At 36.6% G+C, this 22,051-nt stretch overlaps 1 protein-coding gene across 10 annotated transcripts in view; it reads right to left on the bottom strand.

Annotated features, from left to right (window-relative positions):
* Positions 1-15,645, bottom strand: part of tcf12 (transcription factor 12) — a 112,432-nt gene extending 96,787 nt beyond the window's left edge. For 4 of the 10 annotated variants that reach the window (XM_066701331.1, XM_066701327.1, XM_066701325.1 and 1 more), the window contains exons 1-3: positions 15,421-15,617; positions 14,152-14,244; positions 13,345-13,417 (exon numbers count right to left, since the gene is read on the bottom strand). In XM_066701331.1, the coding sequence (XP_066557428.1) occupies positions 13,345-13,417; positions 14,152-14,223 (145 nt within the window). In that variant the 5' untranslated portion in view covers positions 14,224-14,244; positions 15,421-15,617. Of the gene's footprint in view, positions 1-13,344; positions 13,418-13,799; positions 13,978-14,151; positions 14,245-14,688; positions 14,713-15,327 lie in introns of those variants that run through there. The other 6 variants (XM_066701322.1, XM_066701324.1, XM_066701323.1 and 3 more) reach the window with 6 other exon arrangements.
* Between the last annotated feature and the right edge of the window lie 6,406 nt (positions 15,646-22,051).

Genomic DNA, 22,051 nt, shown 5'->3' on the forward strand with positions numbered 1-22,051 from the left:
CCAAAAGAGTTACAGGAAATGTTACAAATTCAGCTTTTTGTATCACGCCTTCGTCAAGATTTAGTTTGTTGCATTCTTATTATTTGAAGAATTCTGTACTCTTTCTCCACACAGCTTCATCAGGAGAACTGGAAAATCCTCTCCATTACTGCAATTATAACCATGGTAACAAACAAAACGAGGGTTATATAAATGTAAAGTTGAAGGCTTTACAAAAGACCAAGATTTAGTAAGAGTACATCGTCTGTAATTTACTATTCTAAATCCTTCAAAGACAAATTAAAACCAGAAATAAATCAGCCGAGCACACTAATCCGCAAGTATTTTGTAAGGAAGAGATTTAAGGTTCAATTTGATTGGTATACCAAGCTCAGAACTAGTTTCAGACCCCAAAAAACAGCAGACCATATTAGGTGCAAATGCAATGGCAGATCCATGCAGAGCGCTTGAACCAGCCACTGTTAGGATTACACATCAATGACTTCCACTGATCAGCATTTTCTATATCTGAAATGTAAATCCTGATAAAAGTATCAACACAACCCTTAGGTCACTCTGAGCTCAGCGTCCACCGGAAACGTGTCGCAGACTTGAGCGCTTTGGAAAACACTTGAAAAGCAGCCGGAATTGTAACTGAGATGTTTTTGTTTCCAGAAACGTAAAAAAAAAAAGGAAAACATCCAGAATTCCAGAGCAGGCTGACCACTCCGATTGTAACAATGTCTCAGTGACAACTTTGAATGTCATTGCAAAATTAAACTCTGCCGAGAGAGGGAGAGGGAATGGGAGACAGGAACATTTTACAAGAGAGTTCCTCAGAGGACATTAAATGTGACCCCTTGCTTAAATACCATTTGAACACTGGTATTTTTTGGCAGGCAATAAATGTCCCCAAGCTATCGTTTCATTTATATTCAATTACATCTGCACTAAATGACCCAAACAGTTTTCCATTATAGTACAGCTTATCATTAAATGTAAACAAACGTCATGAAAGGGAAACCAATGCCAGCATAGCTGGCCAAGAACTAGCCTCCAGCCATGTACAAAAACACACACACACACACACACACAAAAACATCGAGCAGCATGAGCAGAGATGTGATCACAAACCGCATATAAACAGTGTGGACTGGGGACAAGTTCGCTTGTGGAAGCAAGTAACAGAGAATACAAACATGATCCTTTCAACAGGCTCACATATGCACTTTCAAATATACACACACAAAAATGTAAATAAAATTAAAATTACAGAGCAGCCGACAGACCTGTCCTATCTCAGTTCAATCAACTGGAATATGTCCTGTTACGTATCTACACTGAATAGTGTTCCACAAACTCTGAAAATATAGAATTGATTATTAGGAATTGTTTATTATAAAATATTTATATTTATTAAAACAAGGATGCCCAAATATTTCATCTTCGAATGAAGAGTATGAATACATTGTTAGTATATACACATTGATACATATTAACTACTCTTTGTAGCCAAGTTGCCATACAATACTTGCTCTCTGAAGCCTGTATTTAGAGTACTGTTCCCAGTCGCTGTCATGATTAATACCAGGGGTTTAAGTTGAGCTGTTTTTCTGACTTAAAAAGCCTTTTTACACCATCAGCAAATAACAGCAAGATACATCATAACTGTAGAATGAAGACTACTTAATCAATGATTCACTCACGAAGACAGCATATGCATCATGCAAAACTGGGCAAATAGCCACCCAAAAAAAAACAGAGCCACTACTACTGTCCCTGGAGATCATTCGCACTCTCACTCTCTCTCTCTCTCTCTATCTCTCTCGCACACACACACACAAACTGGTGTACTGACAGAACCACCTCCCACCAGCCCTCACCCACAGGATGAGTGATCCACACACCATTATAGTCTCTCTTAACTAACCTTAGAACCCCTGCCTGCCATTTATTATCGAACCCAACGCTCTACAAGGACGCACTGAGAGCACGTGGCAAGCCCGAACTGAGGAATACCCACAGGCTTTCAAATCATTAGACAAAGACTATATCCATGTCCCCTGAATACATCCTCAGAGGGTAACTACAGTAATTAGTTGTCAGAGCTAAGCAAGCCAGCCTCTTGCAGCTCTCACCTTCCCCAACTCCGCACCCTCTCCTAAACTCACTCACTGCAGCTCAGCTTGCAAGCTTGTAACGTCCGTGGCAAGGAATTCCCACTCTCTCTGAGGAGAGATCGAAGTCAGACATTTACATTTTGAAATGGCTGAGTTTAACTGTTACCACTATCGTAAACATTATTATAAAGGGATTGAAAATACAAATGGGATCCCTGAAATGGAATTTAACCACTGCATTAAATAATTAAAAAAACGATATCCTCACAAACCCGTTACTTCATTTCAGTTGGCCTGCCTCTCAGTCAGAAAGCAGGGATGTGGCCTAATGGTCCTGGTTATGGTCTGAAGCACTACCATATTGCACTCGGCATCACAAATGCTTTTCAAAGTCAGTGTCCCCTGATTTTTCTCTTATACATGGTAGGGTGATCAGAGTCATACACTCTGTTAAATAATGTCTACCTCTTGTGTGCGGAGATTAGGTGGATATTCACAAACCTGTTTCTGTTCGGCAAGAAGCATCCTCCTTGAAATTATCCATAGAAAATGAGGAGGGGGGGTTGTTACATCTAAAAATCAATTTGTACATGGATTCCGTTTCATAACCCCTACATCTTCAGTTCTAATTAACAAAATGAAGCTGCTGTACTGAGCTTTTTGTTATCTGTCTCAGTAACTGTTGTAAGATTATTTTAGTGTATGAAAAGATTTAAATTACTGCACAAGAGGCCATTTGTTTCAGTAATCATCCCCATCAATATTTCCTTCTGTAGAGAAAAAAAAAACAGACAGGGGAAATTCCTTTGATTTAACAGACTTTAATCAAAATAAATATTTTAGTCTATTTCTTAAATATTCAGTTGTTATTATAACATCAAATTTTTGTATAATTTGCATAGATCAAACAAAGGCACTATTGAGCTGCTAGGACAACATTTTTGCTGGAAGTTATTTAATGAACATTTATTGCTGAGCTCCTTATATATACTTTTCAACTGAATCTTCCAGTTGAATTTGAGTTTAGTGTGGTTTTAATCCCATTCAACTTGAAAAGACTGGTGATCCAGCAAGTGCGATAATATAAAATATAACATAATATAATATAAAATTCAACCTTTATAGAGTATCTCCTCCATGCTCTATAGCAGGATTCTGTATGACACACACACATACACACACAAAAAATCAATACTTACTATTTACAATTAAAATGACTTCCAATTTAAATACTGTAAATATTTATAAAAAGAGAGATTTGAAGGATGCATTGCTCCGAGCAAAACCAGTTTTTAATGGGCTGTATAAAGCAACTGGTTTCTGCTTTTCAAAGTCATTAATAGATTATTAAATTCAATTTGCAATGCCACAGAGAAGACAGCATATACATCTGTCACTGAGCATTTGGAGGAGGTAACAAATATATACAAAATCATTAAAAGTATGCAGTCTTATGCTCAAGTCTTTTCCAAAGCATTTCATTGCTAAATCTTCACCGACAGAACCGCTACCATAACAGTGATAATTACATTTTGGCCATGGGCAAGATAGCTGGTACGTATCCACCTGTCATAGCGAATTCTGTCTATTAACCACGAAGACAGGTCAGGGAACAGACATAGCTCTGTTTGGTTTATAGATTTTTTTTTTCTTTTCCCCAAGATAGAAATGTTAATATTGATTCTCAAGAACTGGATATTTTTCTAAGGGGATGCAAGTTCATAATTTAGCAGATTGACTTTTAAAGAAGAAAAGACATCAAATGGATGTTGACTAGAAACACAAACCGTATTATTAGAAGTTATATTAAAATGGCCAGGATGTGAACTGAGATGGGCTGCTTAATATGGGGGAGATAAATTCCAGAGTGTTATTTTCCATGTGCAATAAGATATGTCAACCGATTGATCAGTAAAGATTAAATATCAAGCAGCGCAAAAGAGATCTACACTCTATGTACAACGAGGGAATAGATCTGATAATTCACAGCAAAAATTCTATATTTTTAAACTAGGAGTTAAAACGAGAACACAGGGATGCTAAAGGTCTGACAAGTTTATTTGTTTTAAATTATGATTAAAATATCTTTGGTTTTCCCATAAATCACACTGATGATGATTTTCTTGATCAATCTTCCACATTAAGAGCCAATTTGTCTTGAGTAGCATAAAATAAGAAAAATAAATATAAATCAGTGTAAGGGAGAATGGCTCTTCGAATCATAGCTATAATCAAAATATAAAAACCCAAATCCTGCCCTGCCAATTTCACTCAAAACATGGCAAACAGACCACCACACTGTAAATTAGCAACTGGGAGTCTTTAGAAGAGCACAGCCTGAGTATTTGGGAAAGATTCCACTTTGTAATAGTCACTGAAGATCCCCAGAGGAAACTGAAGTCTAGAAGATCTCAGAATGAAAGTGAAAAACATTTTTGTTAAATGATAATTATTAAATGTTTAGTTTGACAAAATACTAAACCCTTAAAAAATAAATTACAAGAATGTTTCATTGCTTTACAAAATAAATACGAAATAAAACATGGATCACATTTTTTATTACCTGCATCATGAAAAAACAAAACAGTACAAATAAAATATAATCGTTAAAAATATATAATTTAATTCTACAGAAGAGCACACAGAGAAATCTTTGTATCGATTAAATCACAGCCACGCAGAAATGGGTCTGATGGTTATGAAGTCAGGCATCTTTTGTGGAGTCCCTAGTTCACAGAAAAATTAGATCTACTCCATGGTTGAGTTTAGAATGCAATTAAGATTAAAATAATTGGTGCTAATAAATGTGACGAACAAACACTAGGCCTTGTTTTACCCTTGACTTACAGGTAGGGCATGGGGGAACAGCACTGATGCCAATTAACCAGTCTTCTGCACAACTGACATGGAGTTGTGTGTGCCAGCTCTGATCACTTCAATCCCCTCTCTTGTAAACTTCTCCTACTTGTAATTTTCTGTCATAACCCATCACCACACCCCACCCCCTCCACAGCTCTGCTCATATAGTGCTCACTCTTCAGCACTTAAGGATATTTTCTCTCATTTCTTTTGATTTCTCCATGTTGGGCATCTCTATTTCTCTACCATGATGTCTCATGGTCATTTTTTGGTTTGTTTTGGGGTTTTTTTTGGGGGGGGTGCCTTTTCTTTTCTTTTCTTTTCTTTGTCTCTCTCCAGTCTTTTCTAGCAGTCCCATCTTTCGTGTGATGCTCCTGTCCATCAGCTAAGAGCCTGACTGCACCCTTCTGTCCCCTCCATCACTGCTTGCACATCAAACAATCTGCATCACTTGCTTCGACCTAAAAAAACTACTTGAGATGTAAGAACCTAGTAAGGAAAAGAAGAGTTTAGTACATTAATCCCAGACATAGAAAACAAACAAAAAAACAAAAAAAAAATCAATCATCCACACACAAAAAAGTGTCGCGACACAGGTGCCCCGGGCTCCGAAATCTGTCCTTTCATTAATGGCATTCTCTCGAAATCTACACAACTGCTCTGCCTGCTTCTAACCAGATTCTGTGGTGCATGAGGTCGAGAAAAGCTACAGCAACCAGAGATGGAAAATTAACAGCTCATTTCTGGACACAGAAACAACCTATGAGAAAACGTTCTAGACTTCTACTCCCCAAGCTCGGTCCCCTGCACAGGCCAACCCCATATTCACGCTGGGTGATGGGGTAGAGATGCAGTAGAGGAACTTGCTACATAAATCCCAGATGCAAATGATTTAATGAAGGCTTGTGTTAAAATCTGTTTTTTGCAATGCTTTTCAAACATGTGCCTTACAGATCCCTTTGAGATAGTTTATTCTCTTTATTCAGCATATTTGCCACAAAAGGGAATATTAATCTCTTGAGGAATAACACTTTTCTCAGTTTACCAAACTCAAAAGGTTTGCATAGATGACAAGAAAAGAAAAGAAAGGAACAGGAAAAGAGGCCAAACACTCATCTATTACTCAAATGAGTGACTAAAGGTTGAAGGGTGAAAACAACAGTGTGAGGATTACCTTGACAGGCAACATTTGAGAATAAAACCAAATTAAGTCCCAGGGAGAATTTAACCATTTTTAAACATAGCAGGGGGAAATAAAGTACATTTCAGGTATGCAAGGTGTCTGCTGCACAGTGGCAGTCATCACTGAACCCCTGAGAATAAAGGCAAACTCCACTCCACATGACCTGCCGAGATATTAACAACATCAGCGTTAACTGTCCTTGTGATCAGAACGGTATCCCAAGATTCAACACGATACAAATGACGTTTACACCAACACCTTATGAATACAATCCCTCCATATATCCCCAGAACTGTCCTTTCCTTTTTTTACACTAATTTAGTTAAACTAACTAATTTTAATTCAGTCAAAAAGGCAACGAGAGGAAAACTATAGGTTAGGCAAGGCAATAAAAAGCTTCCCTATATCAAGGTTGCCTTTGAGAACTTGATGAAAAGCAATTGTCTGTTCTCTGTGCTGTAAACAGTTTACTGTTAAAAAAAAGTTTTGAGCTGGGTTTAAATGCAGTTTGTCAATGGGCAGCCCCCAGCTTTGCACCAAACCACACACATCCCCTTCTTCAGGCTCCTGGCAATGCCAGCCTCCTTCTGCACCTGACAAAACCTGACCTCTGACCTCAAGGATTTCAAAGCTAATAATTTAGCCAGTACTAGAAATCCAGATGGTGAGGTCTGGAATATTTTAGGATGTTTCAGTAGAAGGCACAAGGAGCCAAGAAAAGGAGGTTTGTTAATATGCCGCCAAAACAAGCTAAAATTTACAACTCCATAAAGACCAAAATCCACAAAATGTGCAATGTACTGGGGAGCACAGTGCGTACCATTTGTAATTCACTAAACAAAGATGTTAAATGCATACAAATAGAAAAACAATGAAAAGATCCGGTAATACAGATTAATTCTGAGCAATTGATTAAGTCACAAGTAGGTAGTGTTCGAATGGGAAAAAACTCATACAAGATTACATTTGTATGATATCACTCTTTGCAACTGATCAAGTGGAGTTTAAATGTATGTCACTTTTCCAATGAAGGAGGAGCTTTTAGCATGGATTCATATTGCTGCTATATGAACATAAATCCTGCAAACAATATTCTGGAACTGAGATGATCATTACAGGACTCCCATTTAGAAAACCTGCCCAAACTTAAACCACATGTAACAGTTGACAGTGGCTCGGCTGCAGTGTAGTGTGCTGTATTTTCATGTTATAACCTCTTAGTAGTACTGAGGAATAAATAAATAAATAAATGATGCAAAGGCTCTGCCAAGTAACCTGCTTTGAAAGGACCTTCATTGCTATGGCAACAGCATGTTTCTCGGTAACCAAGTCTAAGGCGACCTATGATACATAAATGAAAGATGTCCAAACTCTGACTGAAACCTCCCTGCAGCAGCAGGCGCATTCTGTCATAAAAACGCACCAATTTCCACTAGTGGGATTGCAATGCTTCAAAAACGGCAGTAGCCAATGGTTCATAGAGCAGGTACTGCAGGTTATCTAAAAATAAACAGCTGCTTCTGGAAATAATACGCACCTCCCGCATCACAGAGAAGCTTAGCAAATGAAAGGAGGTTTATTTTATAGCAGGTGTAGGATGGCACGGTCTGAGAAAGTGCAAATATTAAGTTCTGTCAGAGGCTTGCTTCTGAATTCTGGGATTGCTTCCTATTGCTCTTCTTGTGTATTAAACCGATTATCAATTACGTCCACATAATTCCTTGTATCGCAAAGTCCTGCAACAGAAACCTGTTTTGAAATGCCGTGCAATAAGACGAAGCCTTTAATTTCAACATGGATTTGCATATATGAAGCCTCACAATCAAAGCTTAAGAGTACTAAAATCAGCAAGAGGGAGAAAGTCTATACTATGGGCAATACAGCTTCCCAAGAGAAAAAACATATAGGTTCGCCTCACAAAAAGGTGTTAAAACTCTGTTGAAAGAAATCCGAGTTTTCATTTTAGAATTTATAGTTCAGATCTGCTTTAAATTAATTCAATTTAAATACAGAGTCAGATAAAGGAGAGACTTAGCGGTTGTTTTAGACAAAACATAAAATAAATAAATAAATAAAATAGAACTTGCAAATCCTTTGAAAATGCTTTGAAGATAAGCAGTCCCGAAGCAGGATTTTTCCACCTTTTATGCATCTATACATTGCACCACGTATACTAAATGGTATTTTTTTTGTTTAAGAAATTATCTGAAAAGAGCATGTTGAGTGCTTTTGCAAGTCTTTTCCAAAGGTTTTGCAAAAAAAAAATGAAACGGCTCACACTTAACAGTAATCTGCCACCAACTCCTGGATGAATATGCTAATTTTTACTCCAGTGGCTCATTAATTATTAATCAGCACATGCCTCAGCAGAGTTATCAAAATTCTTGAAGCAATAATATATATATTTTTTTAAATAACACTAAAAACTTCCAGGGAAACAGATTACAAACATTTAACCCTGCATAGAGCCCTAGCATGAAAGCAAAAAATACATCTTTAAATAGTTTAAATAGTGGTTTAGTGGTCGGTGGAGTTGTACACAGTCTACCTACAGATTTTATATGCAGGAAAATGCAGATTACAGTAACAAAGCAGGCAGTGTCAGCTTCCTCTGACTTTGTAGGAGTTACCTGTTAAACAACAGACTGGACAGGGTGAAAGAACATCTAGGCGTTATTGCTTCTAGAGAAGGAAAAACAACCCCTAAAAAAATATATATTTTTAGGTAACCTCCCTTTTAAAAAAAAAAAAAACCATAATGGCTTGTTCAGAGCTGAAATAGCCAGGGAAAGATTAAGATAGCTGGAACATTAGAAGTATGCCTGAGTTAATGGTTTCATGATTACTGTCTCCTCCACACCCCACCCCCTTCCACCAAGACCTGGCTGCCACCCCTGTTTGCTGATGCAGTCTGTTTGGAATCAAGGATGACAGTCCCAGTGTCATAGTACCGTCCTATATTTGAATGCTGATCATTATTCCTCTCTGTTTTATTCATTTCTTCAGTTGCATCTCTTACATTTGTTTGACAAAACAAGAAATTAAAGCCCCAAGTATCAGGGGCCAAGAGGCTGATCAGACTACTGCAGCTAAACCACTGACTGCACTTTGTTCCCTGCTAGACAGCAATTATTGGAAACAAAGTTTAAAGCAAACCCCCCAATCATTAATCATCTCCAAGTTGGGCCATTGATTCTTACTCAAAATCCAATGATAAAATGCAACCCTGTTCCAGGAGGAGCCTAATGTAAACCCTATTAATCACCTCCAAAATGATGGAATCTTTTTCTCTCTTTTGTTTTCTCCAGGCCAGATTTTTACTTCAATCTACCAAATAAGTCTCACTACTGTTGTTCTGGGTTTCATTTTTTATGTCATTTGTTTTAGTTTGAAATTTAGTTTCCATATGTTACAAGAATCATTTTTTAATAACATTATTTTACTCTGGCTTCAATTTCCTTTACATTACACTTCAAGAGTTTTACAAAACATTCATCACATTCGCAAAACACCCAGACCCTGATAGGGCCAACAGCAACAACGAGTTTGAAATAACTAGATATTAAAAAGCAGAATACCATAGATTTTAAATGAGAGAAAAAAATAGTTTAACAAAGATTTTTATTTACACTAAAGTTTCATTGTATAAAATCCCAAACTATAACAATCACAGTGAACTAGGCTTCCACAGGCTACTTAAATAACAGCTGTAAAAAGGGTACTGAATGTATAATGCAATACTTATGAAAAGGAAACACTTGTCTAACGAAAAATAAAACCCTGTTGTTTACTGTTGGCAATAGCATGAGTCATTATACATTATACATCTAGACATGATTATTTCCATTCAATAACAGTGTTAGGTGGACAGACTTGATTGCATTTTTAAAGTTACTCTTAAAACCCCATACTGCATAAGTTATGCAGTCCATCTAGCAGAATAAAAACTACAAAAACGTATCACACTCCAAAATCTGAGGCACAAAATGCAAAAATGTGTGTACTTCCTCTGTGGAATACAGCACAAGGAACTTTGTGCAATAAAATCCAGAGTTCATGAACCACAAAGCTGAATTTCATCTGCAAGTTTATGACGTGACAACTGCTTCCTGTCAAGCTTTCTGTAGCCAGAGCATTCTGATCCCTCTTTTTCAGGCCACTCGTACAGTACAACAAACTTCACTTAAAGGCATAAATACAATAAATACATAAATATAACAGCCCTGACAATGCTGCTTATCTTCATTTCATTTTTTTGGACAATCTGTACAAACAATTACCAGTAGCCCCACCTTCCCTCTCTCAGCAAAACCAACATGAATAAAAGCTGAAGAGAGGCAGGCTCCCCGGCAGTCCTCCAACAAGCTCTCGCCTGTCCCTGATGTTAGCTCAATGCCTGATGACCAACACTTAAACACAGGAGAGAATGTACTTCTCTCATAAGTTTAACGTAATTCATTATTTATATTATTACTATAATAATAATAATACATACATAATTTTGCAAATACACCATGTTTTCTAACAGGACTGGAGCACCTAAGATGATTGTCCCCAACATGCAAGAGCTGCTCTCTGCCTGAACAGTGACTCTGCTGCCTGGCCTGGCCTGGAATCCCCTGAACCACCCTCCTGCCGAGTGTGGAAGGGGAGGACTACACCACACACCACAGAGCAAACCTGGGTACACAAGCAGCATTAAGCTTTGGCAAACAGACACGCAGGAAGTGAGGCTAATTCAAACTCACACTGGCTATCAAAACACATGCCCTGCAGTCTGCAGAGCAAACAAAATCGAAAGAAAATGTCAACTGCCAACTTTAATTAAAAGGAATTTTACTTTCAAAAACAATGTTTTGCTTATTTATTGGATTTGATTTGATTTATCTTCTTATCTCAATATAAGCCAGGGTAACGAAATGACAGTGAAAAGTGGTTTCTCGAAATGAAATGCATTTTCAGAGAACTCCCACTTCTAAGGAGTGCAGAAAAAAAGACACTTTTAAAACAGTGCCCTGGAAGACATAACAATAATAAAGCTGGGGTCACAAAAGATTATTTTTTCCCGCTCTGTCTTGGTATTCAGTTATCATCTACCCAAAAAAGTGTGTCCTTTATAGTACAGATAACTGTGTTTACAAACACTACATTGTTGCCAAATACAACACAAGTATTGAAGAGACAGAATGCCCAATTGTTGTATTATTCAAGGAGCAGATCACACAATTAGTCTGTTTGGTTTAAGGGTGAGAAACTTACATGGTTAAGAAGAATCTATGTAAATGCAAATTATTTTAGTATCTGGTTATTAAAATCAAACAAAAAGGAAACCTAGTCCCATGCAAGCACTTCATTTTATTTTGATGGAAATAAAATGTAAAAATAAATCAAGCAATCAAGTTACATCAGCAGTGCAACTCTTCTAAAATCCAACGTTTGCTTGGTCTTTGTAATGCCAGTAGGCTTCGACTCCTATTTATCTAAGCAAAGATGATAAACTGCACAACACACATACTGTAAAAGGAAGCAGAATGTACCCTCAAATCACTGAGATTTTCTAAATGTAGTGTGAAGGCCACAAAAACACCCCTTCCTTTAGGGATTAAAGCAATAGGAAATCACAGCCTGCTTTGAAGCAACTTCACTTTAGTGGAATCATATGCATTACAAAAACTGGTTAATGTAAAGGAAGTCCTTTTTTAATCTTTACAACTTGCATCAACAAAGGTAATCAATACAACTTGCAACTTGAAATTAATTAAATCTGTATCAGGGGAGAGGAGCGAATGCACTAATCACACCCAAAACTTAAGCTTAATTTCTTAAACTCAATCATTTTTTCATAGCTGTGCTGAAAGAAACTTGGTTCTAAGCAAATTACTCTATCTTGGACCATGAGCTTTTCCTTTTTCCAGTACTTTACATTTGTATCATTATGAAAGTTGTTTAACTATTTAAATAACTGACCCTGTTCTCATTTAGTACAAGAGACGTTAAAAAAAGTACCTATTTTCTAGAACATATACTTAAATTATTTGCATGGATCCTATTTAATCCATCATCTTTTGTCAGAGAACAAACATTATTTTCACAAGTCTTTCACCTGCTAAATACATTCTTGCAGTGTTATAACCTAAACTGAGCATGAAGCAATCCTTATTATTTATAACTTCCATTACATTTACGGGTTACTGGTAAAAAACATAATAATCAATAATGTTCAAATTTGGACAGTCTGTGATATTTTGGAGAAAGATTAATAAAAGTCCAAGAGGGGTCTGCACTGTATTTGCGAAACAAATATTTTACCAAACCATTTGCATGTTTTTAACCCAGACAAAACATATACATATACATATATATATATATATATATATATATATATATATATATATATATATATATATACACACACACTCAGAAGAAGAAACAGAAGAGGAAAGAAAGCTCTACAGAACACAAACGCTTATCGCATATTTAGTCCCCAGTGCCCAAGTAAACCTAACACTTGAAGCACAGTGACAGCTAAATTAATACTTTCAGATGTCAACTCATATAATTCTAGTTTACAGTAGTCCTTATGTTTTCACCCAACAGCCACGGTGATCAATGCCACATTATTTGATGCTGTCTGCATTTATACAAGTTGCTGGTAAGAAAAAGGTTCTGTGTGCACCAAATAAAGACAGCCCTGTCCACCTTTTGTGTGGATACGGTTACGCAAAAGGTCTGTTTTGCAAATACAAATGCACCCAGTGCATCTCTTCACCATTCATTCATCATGTAAACTGTTTTGCAACATCTTTACAGCATGCATATCACGTTAATTCCAGATGGACATATAATGTTTCAAACACCAGATGTGCTAACTGCACGCATGCATTACACATAGAAAATGTAAAAAAAATAAAAATAACAAAAAGTACAGTAGACTGATGAATACTGATTAATCTTTTCTTTCCATAGGCTCCTAATTAGCACTTACCCCCCAAAATAAAACAAATAAATAGTAACTTTATCAAATGAGCTCATGAATACAGAATTAATACTTAATTAGATACTGATCAATAACTATTAATTAAGCACACTCTACACTATAATAATAATCACTCTACAATTTTAGAAAGAGCTACATGTGTATTATTATATAAGTGGCAGAAACAATTGTACCAAATACAAAGAAGGGCACAGTTTATATCCTACCTGGTGCACTGAACTGACTGCTTCCCAGAGTAGTAGGTCTGTTTTTCCCACTGTTAACAGGTGGAGAGAACATCTAAGGAAAACATAAAAAAAGAGTCTTAATATTAATTGATTTGAAGAGCATAATAAGATTTTGTATTTCATAAATAATACATTAATAATTATTATCTACACAAATTAAATCACTAAGGATAATTAGACATATTTTACACGTATACACATACAAAGAAATAAAAAAGTATATTTTTAAACTATTTTTAAATAGTGTATTTTTTTCATATTTCATAAATTACAGTGAAACTCATTCTGGTAATTGTGAACATATACAACGGGAGGAAAAACATTTTGTAAATATAAATCAAACAAGAAAAAAAGTATATTCAGTGCTCAGGATTTTCGAGGTAATTGACTGTTCACAAATGTCTGTGTGCGTTTCCTCGAGGTCAGAAAATAACCTTATTTTTCTGAACAAAACTGGACAACATCTCGCTCGGCAGATATAGGCGACTTTGTCATACAAACGACTGCTTTCTAGTTTCTAAATCCATCTTTCAAAACAGCATGCGGAGTTACACAAACTTTATAATACAATGACAATCCGCAGATCGAGTCAACACCATGTCTAGCACCCGTCCCTCTCTTGATTGACCCAGTGCTTCACCTGACAGGTCTAGACATGACATCAAAGTTCAGGCGTCTCACCATGATTCATTAACCTAGGACTTCCAGTCTGCCGTGTAAACGGATTTCCTTGGAAAAATTTGGATAACAAAAAAACAAAAAAAGACACATTGAACAAGGTCCTACCGCACTAAAATCCAACAGATCGCTGAGCTCCTTATCTGTTCCAATAGCGGCAATCCGCTGCTGTGGGTTCATCTTGATCTGCTGCAACTACACCTAGAAAATAAACACGGAGAACGCATTTTCTGCATTTCATATGGATCCCAGATATTTACTGTACTTGCAGAAATAAAATGTACCATTTTAAAACCATTCAGAAAGAAAGGGAGGTTTTTTGTTGGTTTTTTTGGATATAGTTGTCTTCTTATTAACTATCATTTCCATGTAAATACCCAGCTAACAATATGACGTTGCTGCAAACGTTATTTCTACCATAACCTTAATACAACTTTCCAGCAACGTTGAACAGACGTGTTGTGTTCGCTGGGACAAACGTATAACGTATTCAACAACTAACTACAAAAACTAAACTACCTATCCTGAAACAAAACATGCTTTTCAACTGCGTTTGGTTATCACCATTTGATTATATATATATATATATAGCAAGCAAATGAAATACATTAAGCAACCTAGTTGGAAAGAAATATAGATATTTACCCTAGGATTGCACGCGCACAAATTCTTCAGGGACCCACGAAAAAAGAAAGAAATAAAAAAAAAAACGAACCAGCGTTTGGCGACAGTTGTAACAATAGATGTGACTTTCGGTGTAGTAAGTATCTACTGTCTGTCCCTCCTGCTACACCTATCAGACCTCAAAGACCAAATCACGTCTGGGGAGCTATGAAGACACATTTCCAGCACAAATCGATACAATGAAATGTTGCAATCCAATTGGCACTGGACAGTGTAAATAAATGCACAACACAACCGACAAGCGACTTTCGCATCGGCAACATCAGATTGTGGCCAGAAACAAATAAAGGTATGGTTCACACTTTGCTAAAAAGCCTGTTCGGTAACAAGTAACTTTTGCTCGGATGTGTTGTTATTCGCAGCGCATTACACTTCGTTATGCATGCTTGGAAAGGGTCGTTTGTAACTCGTCTGGTTGTTGCAATTTGCTCAGGTTCTTGATTGAAAAACGGTCAGTGCTTTAAAAAGAAAAGAAAATAGATATGTTTGGATTGTCGCATTACAAATGCACAGGTATATCTTAGAGATCGTGCTTTCTTCGTTAATTAGAGTAGATGGTAAGATGCAATTTGAAGTAAAAGTAGTAAATCAAATGCCGACCCTTGGTTCAAACCAGCTCCATAGTCTTTTCTTGTATCCCAACTTCTTTCCCCCAGTCCGAACCCCTTTCTTCAAACTCACTACGATCTTTACCTTTTCCCGTCTAAAAATCCAACTAGGGCGATCGGAGCTGAAAACGGAAGCCTTGTATTCCTTCTTCGCGTCTGCTCGCTTTTACAATGAAGGTGTTTTCAGTAATATTTTTGCAAAATATTCCCTGAATGTAACTTACGAGTTTCCCTTAGGCAGACATTTTTGCTTCGCAAGCCTCAGCACCACGTTGACGCTCAGTGCGGTATCCTTCCGCCAAGCGGAGCCAGAGATGTGGTTTAACCCCTCAGAGGCCGGGGAGACGTTTGAGTGACAGGCCGCCAGTCAGCACAACCTAAATCCCAGAGTGGGAATTAAGCATCTTCCTAATGTATCTAATTAATTTCTGAGACAACCTACATAGTTCTAGACCGGTTTATTAGAACGAATTAGTGTTGTTTACCTCTGTAGGAAATAGGCGATGATCCTAAACACAATTATTGATGTTATTTGTACCACTATAACCCATTCAGCTCTTTTCCCTGGCTTTTGTCGCCTATATAAAAAAGCAACATTGGGAAAGCATGTTACGCTCAGTGGATTCATGCTGATGTTGTGAGCAGGGTACACAATGACAGAGAGGAAATGGGACACACAGTACAACTGGGGAAGTGTCCACGAGGGCAAAAAAATAAGAAATAAAGTAACTTCTGCTTAATGAATTACAATGATGTCAAAAAAAGTCCCTTTCCTCTTCTTTTGCACTGGAGCATTCAGGTCAAATCTGAAGCGAAACCATGATAAAATTGAAAGTTATGAAAACAACAAAACTACAATACTTTCTCAGTGGCACTTCTACCCTGCACGTGAGGATGAATTCAGACAAATTACTCTGATCGTTGGGTGAGATGAGTATACTGGACTTGGATGTCTACTGTAGAGATGTCGAGTAATACACATGAATACTGTTTGCTCTACAGTCCCGGGACACAAATGACGAGGTCCATGAGAGGATGCATATTGGGGGTTTGCCTGTGGGGTCCTCTGCTCTGAGAGGCCTGGACTTTGACAGTACGTGTAGTGTGCCTGGGGAGGCTGCAGACAGGAAACACTGCATTTCCAGCCCAGATCGACGACCAATAAGCACTTTAAAAACTGTATTCTGTGTCATACAGTACACACAGAGGCATGTATTATGTGCATATGTTTCTATCGTTGCCTTGTTTCCATTCTGGCAACCACCTCTTCCCAAACGCTTGTGTAGATAGAGAGAAAGGCAGGAACATGAGTTTGGAAAAGTTCCTGCCTTTCTCTGTACCTACACAAGGTATTAACACCATCCTTACCAAAGTGTAATATAACACAGCTAGTTTATTATTCCAGAAGGGTGTGTGTGTGAGAGAGAGAGAAAGAGAGAGGAGGGGGTGTATTGTATTGAATTGTATTGTATTGTATTGTATTGTATTGTATTGTTCATCCCAGAGCAACAAACGTGTCCTGTAGTTGGACTGTTGTATTAAAGTGGAAGATGGTGTACTTTCGAGATTTGAAATATTGTTGTGAATAGTCGAATGCATTACCAAATTAAAATAAACAGACTAACACACATGCACAGATACTTTAAAACTATATGTTATGTAAAAACATGGATACATAGAAAATAAATTGGTCATTAATAAAAACAAATAGTATTTTCTTTTCGCATCTAAAATGAAAGACGATTTTTTTCTATTGTACTGTAAAGTTTGGGGTTTCAACCACCCCCTGTTTGTAAACTTTAAAATATCATTTTTATGAGACTTTGAAAGTTTATGTTCAAACAGGACAGCCCTGGTGTTGTGTCGGGTGCCGTTATTCCGTGCCTGCTAAGAGCAGAAACTAAACTTTCTCTTCCAAATATGAACAATAAACTGGAACTATTTTTCTTCCGCTGATGTTAAGCGAAAAAAAGGCGTACTCCGCCCAATGTTTTGCTGTCATTGACTGACAGCGGATTACTCGCTCACTGCGCAGTGAAGGCTGGCGGGATAGACTCCTCGGTGTGCAAGGGTGCAAATGGGCGAGAAACTCCTCATAAAGAAGCGTGCATGGGAGGGGAACAGTACAATCTCATTTACAAGGCACGAAACTGAAACAAAGCCTCAAATTATGCCCAAATGAAAACAAATACAGTATAGGGAACTTTCATTGGGATTAGCTTCTGAGCAGAAAAATAAAGAAAAGGTTAACCAAGTGCTGGGGCTGTGGGCTAGGGGTGGAGTATTTTGGAGTCGCAAAAACAGCAACAGTTGGGATGTGGGTGTGTGATACAAGAGGGGCAGGCTTCCTTACAACTGATGATAAGTTACTAATAAAATAACATGTGTTTCTATACACAAACAATCATTTAGAGTTGGGGCACTTATACAACATAATTGACTTAACACAACACAGATCTGATCATTTTAATATTAAACGCACTGAACTGGCACATAAAACTGGATTACATCTCAAGATGCTCATTTGCTTTTGGCTGATTGGGTCAGGACATTCTAGTACATTTTTCATAATTTCAGTTCAATGGGAAATATTTTCATGTGTTCATCTCTACAGAGAATTGTACTTGGTTAATGCTTTCTGCAAACTATTATCAATTGTTCTTGTTTTTTGTAAATGTAAAGTTTGAGGCCTTGTTCCCAAACTATAGCCGTATACTTTCAACAACTTTGATGGATTAATAATGGCAGTTAAAACCCACTATTGAAAGATGTGTGAGTGTGCTTCAGATGCTATACCTATCCGAGTAAAATAATGGACGTCTTTCACATTGAAGGGGTGTTTTGGGTTGGGTTCAAAGGCTCAGGGAATAGTTACTTGGGAAACATGGAGATGAGGAGGAGACTACAGATGCATCTGAATAAACTCAGTGTGCTTTTTCCTTGTTTAGACAGGACTGAGGGACACCATTTGGGCAACTGTGCACCTTTTTAGAGGCGTGATCTTACACAGCCTGGTCCCAACATCCTCTACTTTTTTTGTTCTTTCTCTATGCTGTTTTATTGCAGTTACATAATAAGACTGACCCAAACTTGTGAAAATACACATGCAGAGCTTGCAATTGTATTATCATTATTATAATAACTATTTTATTAGGTCTGTTAAAATAAAGCATTTGTCAGTAACTATTTTATCTGCGGCCTAGTCCTGTTCATGAATCTAGGAATACGTCCAGATTTACTTATTTATTGATGTATATTTTGTATGTATGTATTTATTTATTTATTTATTTAATAATTATACTGGAGTGTACATTTCTGTGTGTGCATAGATAAATATATATTTGTGCTATGTATATCGATTGAGCAATACCCCCCCACCCCATGAAATACAATTAATGAAAGTCTTAAATGCACAATTGGATTTTGGGTGGTAGATTGAAATGTAACTATATTTTATCTTAAACATGAGCAAAACCACGTTGGACTATAGGCATTTAATATGTTTTTGTAGCTGGAAGTTTGAGTACTTCCAGCTTTTTGCGGATGTTAAATCTATATATTCACTGACTCTCATAAAAAAATTATCTGCGGCCAAATTCTTCAATTTCGAAATGTCATCTGAAATTCATTACATTGTTTCCAAAGGACTTTTAAGTTCTGTACTTTTATATATATATATATATATATATATATATATATATATATATATATATATATATACAAACTTACCCTTTTGCCACAAGTGACAAAAAATCAGATCAGAAACATACTGTGTATTATTATTATTATTATTATTATTATTATTATTATTATTATTATTATTATTATTATTATTACAATTATTTTAATAATATAAGAAAGCTGATTAGAGTATTGTTTGTGCAGTAGTTCCAGTAAAGGGCATATTTTCGAGAAACGATCGAGCTTTGTTTAAACTCTTTTACTAGCCCAGATGAATCCACTTTAAGTAACTTAGATACTGTAAAGCTTTTCCACTTCCCTGCGGTTAAGCTATTCCATTTAAAGCTTTCTTTAAACCCAGGGACGTAAATATTCTCTCTATTGGGAAATTGGAAAATGTTTCTATTTTTCCCCTTACTTTGTAGTAGTACGGCTGGGTAGTTACTTTGCAGTGCATTAGTGTGACATTTTCATACCTTACATTAAACACAAAAGGAGATATCAGTAAATCCAACATAAATAAAACAAAAAAAGTCTCATCACGCAAAACCTGGAAATTAATCAAGCTCTCCTCAGATCCAAAACTAAATTTTCTGAATATTAAACTATCTGTGTTAGAAATCACAGTTTGTAATTGTGATGGTCATGCTTTTATTTAAGGGATGCTAGTTGCTCACTGTCAATCAAACTCCTTGCTGAGTCCTCGCACGCAGGGGTGCTTCATGGATGACGTCAGAGGTGTCTATTCTGAAAATAAGGGTGTGTGACTCTGTATCCAGTTCCCACGCCAGTGATTCAACTTGACCAAAATGCTACACAAAGCTATTTTTCCAAGCATGGACGTATTCAGATTGAGGAAAAGGCAAAAAAAAAAAAACATAATAAACAATCCAACATATGCAGGTTGACCCAAGGGTTACGCACGATCTGGAAGAGGCATCGTATGCAAAATAAACAGAAGAGACATTAAAACCCGTTATTTTAGGTCAATGAAGGTTTCATGGAATGTAATAATGTGCATCGAAGTGGAAAAGACGTAATTTGCTTCTAGAAAAGATTGAATAATATATTTAATATTTCGTTTTTCAGTCAAAACATACCATTAGAATAAGAAAGTTCGCTATTTGCTTTATGTAAAGTGTGCTTTATAAGATTGTCACCTACATCATCTATTATTATTGCTATTAATAATAATAACAAATTAGGAGTTTTAAAGTGACCCCCCACCCCCACCCCCCATACACACACAGTAACCACACACACCCATTCAAACAATCTACGTGCTGAAAACCTCAGATAATCTGCTTAAAGCACACTGCCCAATTCGGATTCAAGTAGTACAGTATGTAACAATATCGTTTTTTTATTATTATTATGATTTTTTTTTATTGATGTGATTATAGACAACTTCAAAGGAAGAAAGATGTGCAGGGGGAAAAGCGACACAGGAAACCATTAGTCCATTCCATTAAATAATCCTTTATTGAAATATCGAATTACATGTTTCACAAAATTCAACAAAATTACTTTTATTCCAAGCACAATTCAGGCAAGAATCTGTATTGCTATAAGCATTTGCAAATGGCTGCAATTCTCTGACTATAATGTTCTGAATTGTACCTTCTATAATGTGATTTCTTAAAATGATCATATCTGTAGGCACACAACACAATACCCTCACTGCATCTTTTTTCCCCTTCCCCTTCATAACTTAATTTTGTTTTGTCAAATTCAGAGCTCCACCTGTGGGGCGGTTTAACATCAGTCAAATTCTCCTGACAAGTTGTGAAACTATCGCTACTATTCCAGCGCCCCCTGCTGCCAAGACACCTACACATATGGGAGGGAACGAGAAGAAAAGAAAGAAATACAGATTTTCAGTAATAGTATAATATGTTTTATAGCACTGGAGAAATGTCTGAAAGATACAATTCTTACTTTTTACAGATTATTTTATGCTGGTCAATGAAATACAAAATGTACAGATGTTTTGGTGTGTGCCCCAAATATAAATCTATGCTGAATGATTTCTGAATATAAGATTTCATATTATTATGTGAATAAACTCTGGCAGCTTAACGTCATCACATAGATACAGAAACACAGCTGGAGCTGAGTCCAGCCGTGCTCCTATCTTTGTTTAAAATTCATCCTGAGTGAAACCAACTGGATAAATTAGCCTTGTGAAGTGTTAAACTGAACTCACATAGACCTGAAAAAATCATTAAGGGAAAAATCAAGTTCCTTTTTTCAGTTTTTCTTAGTCATTATTATTATTATTATTATTATTATTATTATTATTATTATTATTATTATTATTATTATTAAGTAGTAGTAATATTAATAGAGGTAATACTAGTAACCGGCCTAGACTTTTCAACCTGTTAATACTGAACCACTTAACTTGGGAAAAATAATCTTAATTCTTGTATGTTATTGTTTTAAATCTTTGCCTTGGTTTCAACTGCAAGTAAGCAGATTTCTTTAAAGATATGGGGTTGTTAAAAAGCTATAAACCACTGACAACCCTGAAAGAAAGTGTTCTTCTTAATGTCAGGGCATTGCGGTGAATCAAACAGAGAATTGCATTAACATGGCCATGAGACACCCATGTTAACATATACTTTACAGTTAGTCCAACAAATGATCCACATGGTCTTCCCTTTAATCTGTTCTGTCAGCGCTGTGAAGTGCATTGTCTGTCTGTATAGGACCCAGTGATGGCTTATTATAGATCTGATTATAGGCTCATCAATCAATTTAATCTGCAATTTAAATCAAAATCAATCACGGGCCTTCTACAATGTGCTACGACATAAGCAGGACTTTCTTCTTGCCAAGCAGACATTCGCCAAATATAGAGAATGATGTAGATTAAAAAAAAATTTGCATCTGCCTATGTGCAGGGTTTAGGGCTGTAAATTGGTTTAGAGTGTATAGAACAAGAACCAGAGAATAACATCACCCTGGCTACAGCTTCTGTGAGGATGTGATCGATTTCCATATCTTGTTTTTGTTTCCTTCGGTTGCCGAGA

Source organism: Amia ocellicauda, chromosome 4 (genome assembly GCF_036373705.1).
Source record: "Amia ocellicauda isolate fAmiCal2 chromosome 4, fAmiCal2.hap1, whole genome shotgun sequence".
NCBI classification, from domain to species: Eukaryota; Metazoa; Chordata; class Actinopteri; order Amiiformes; family Amiidae; genus Amia; species Amia ocellicauda.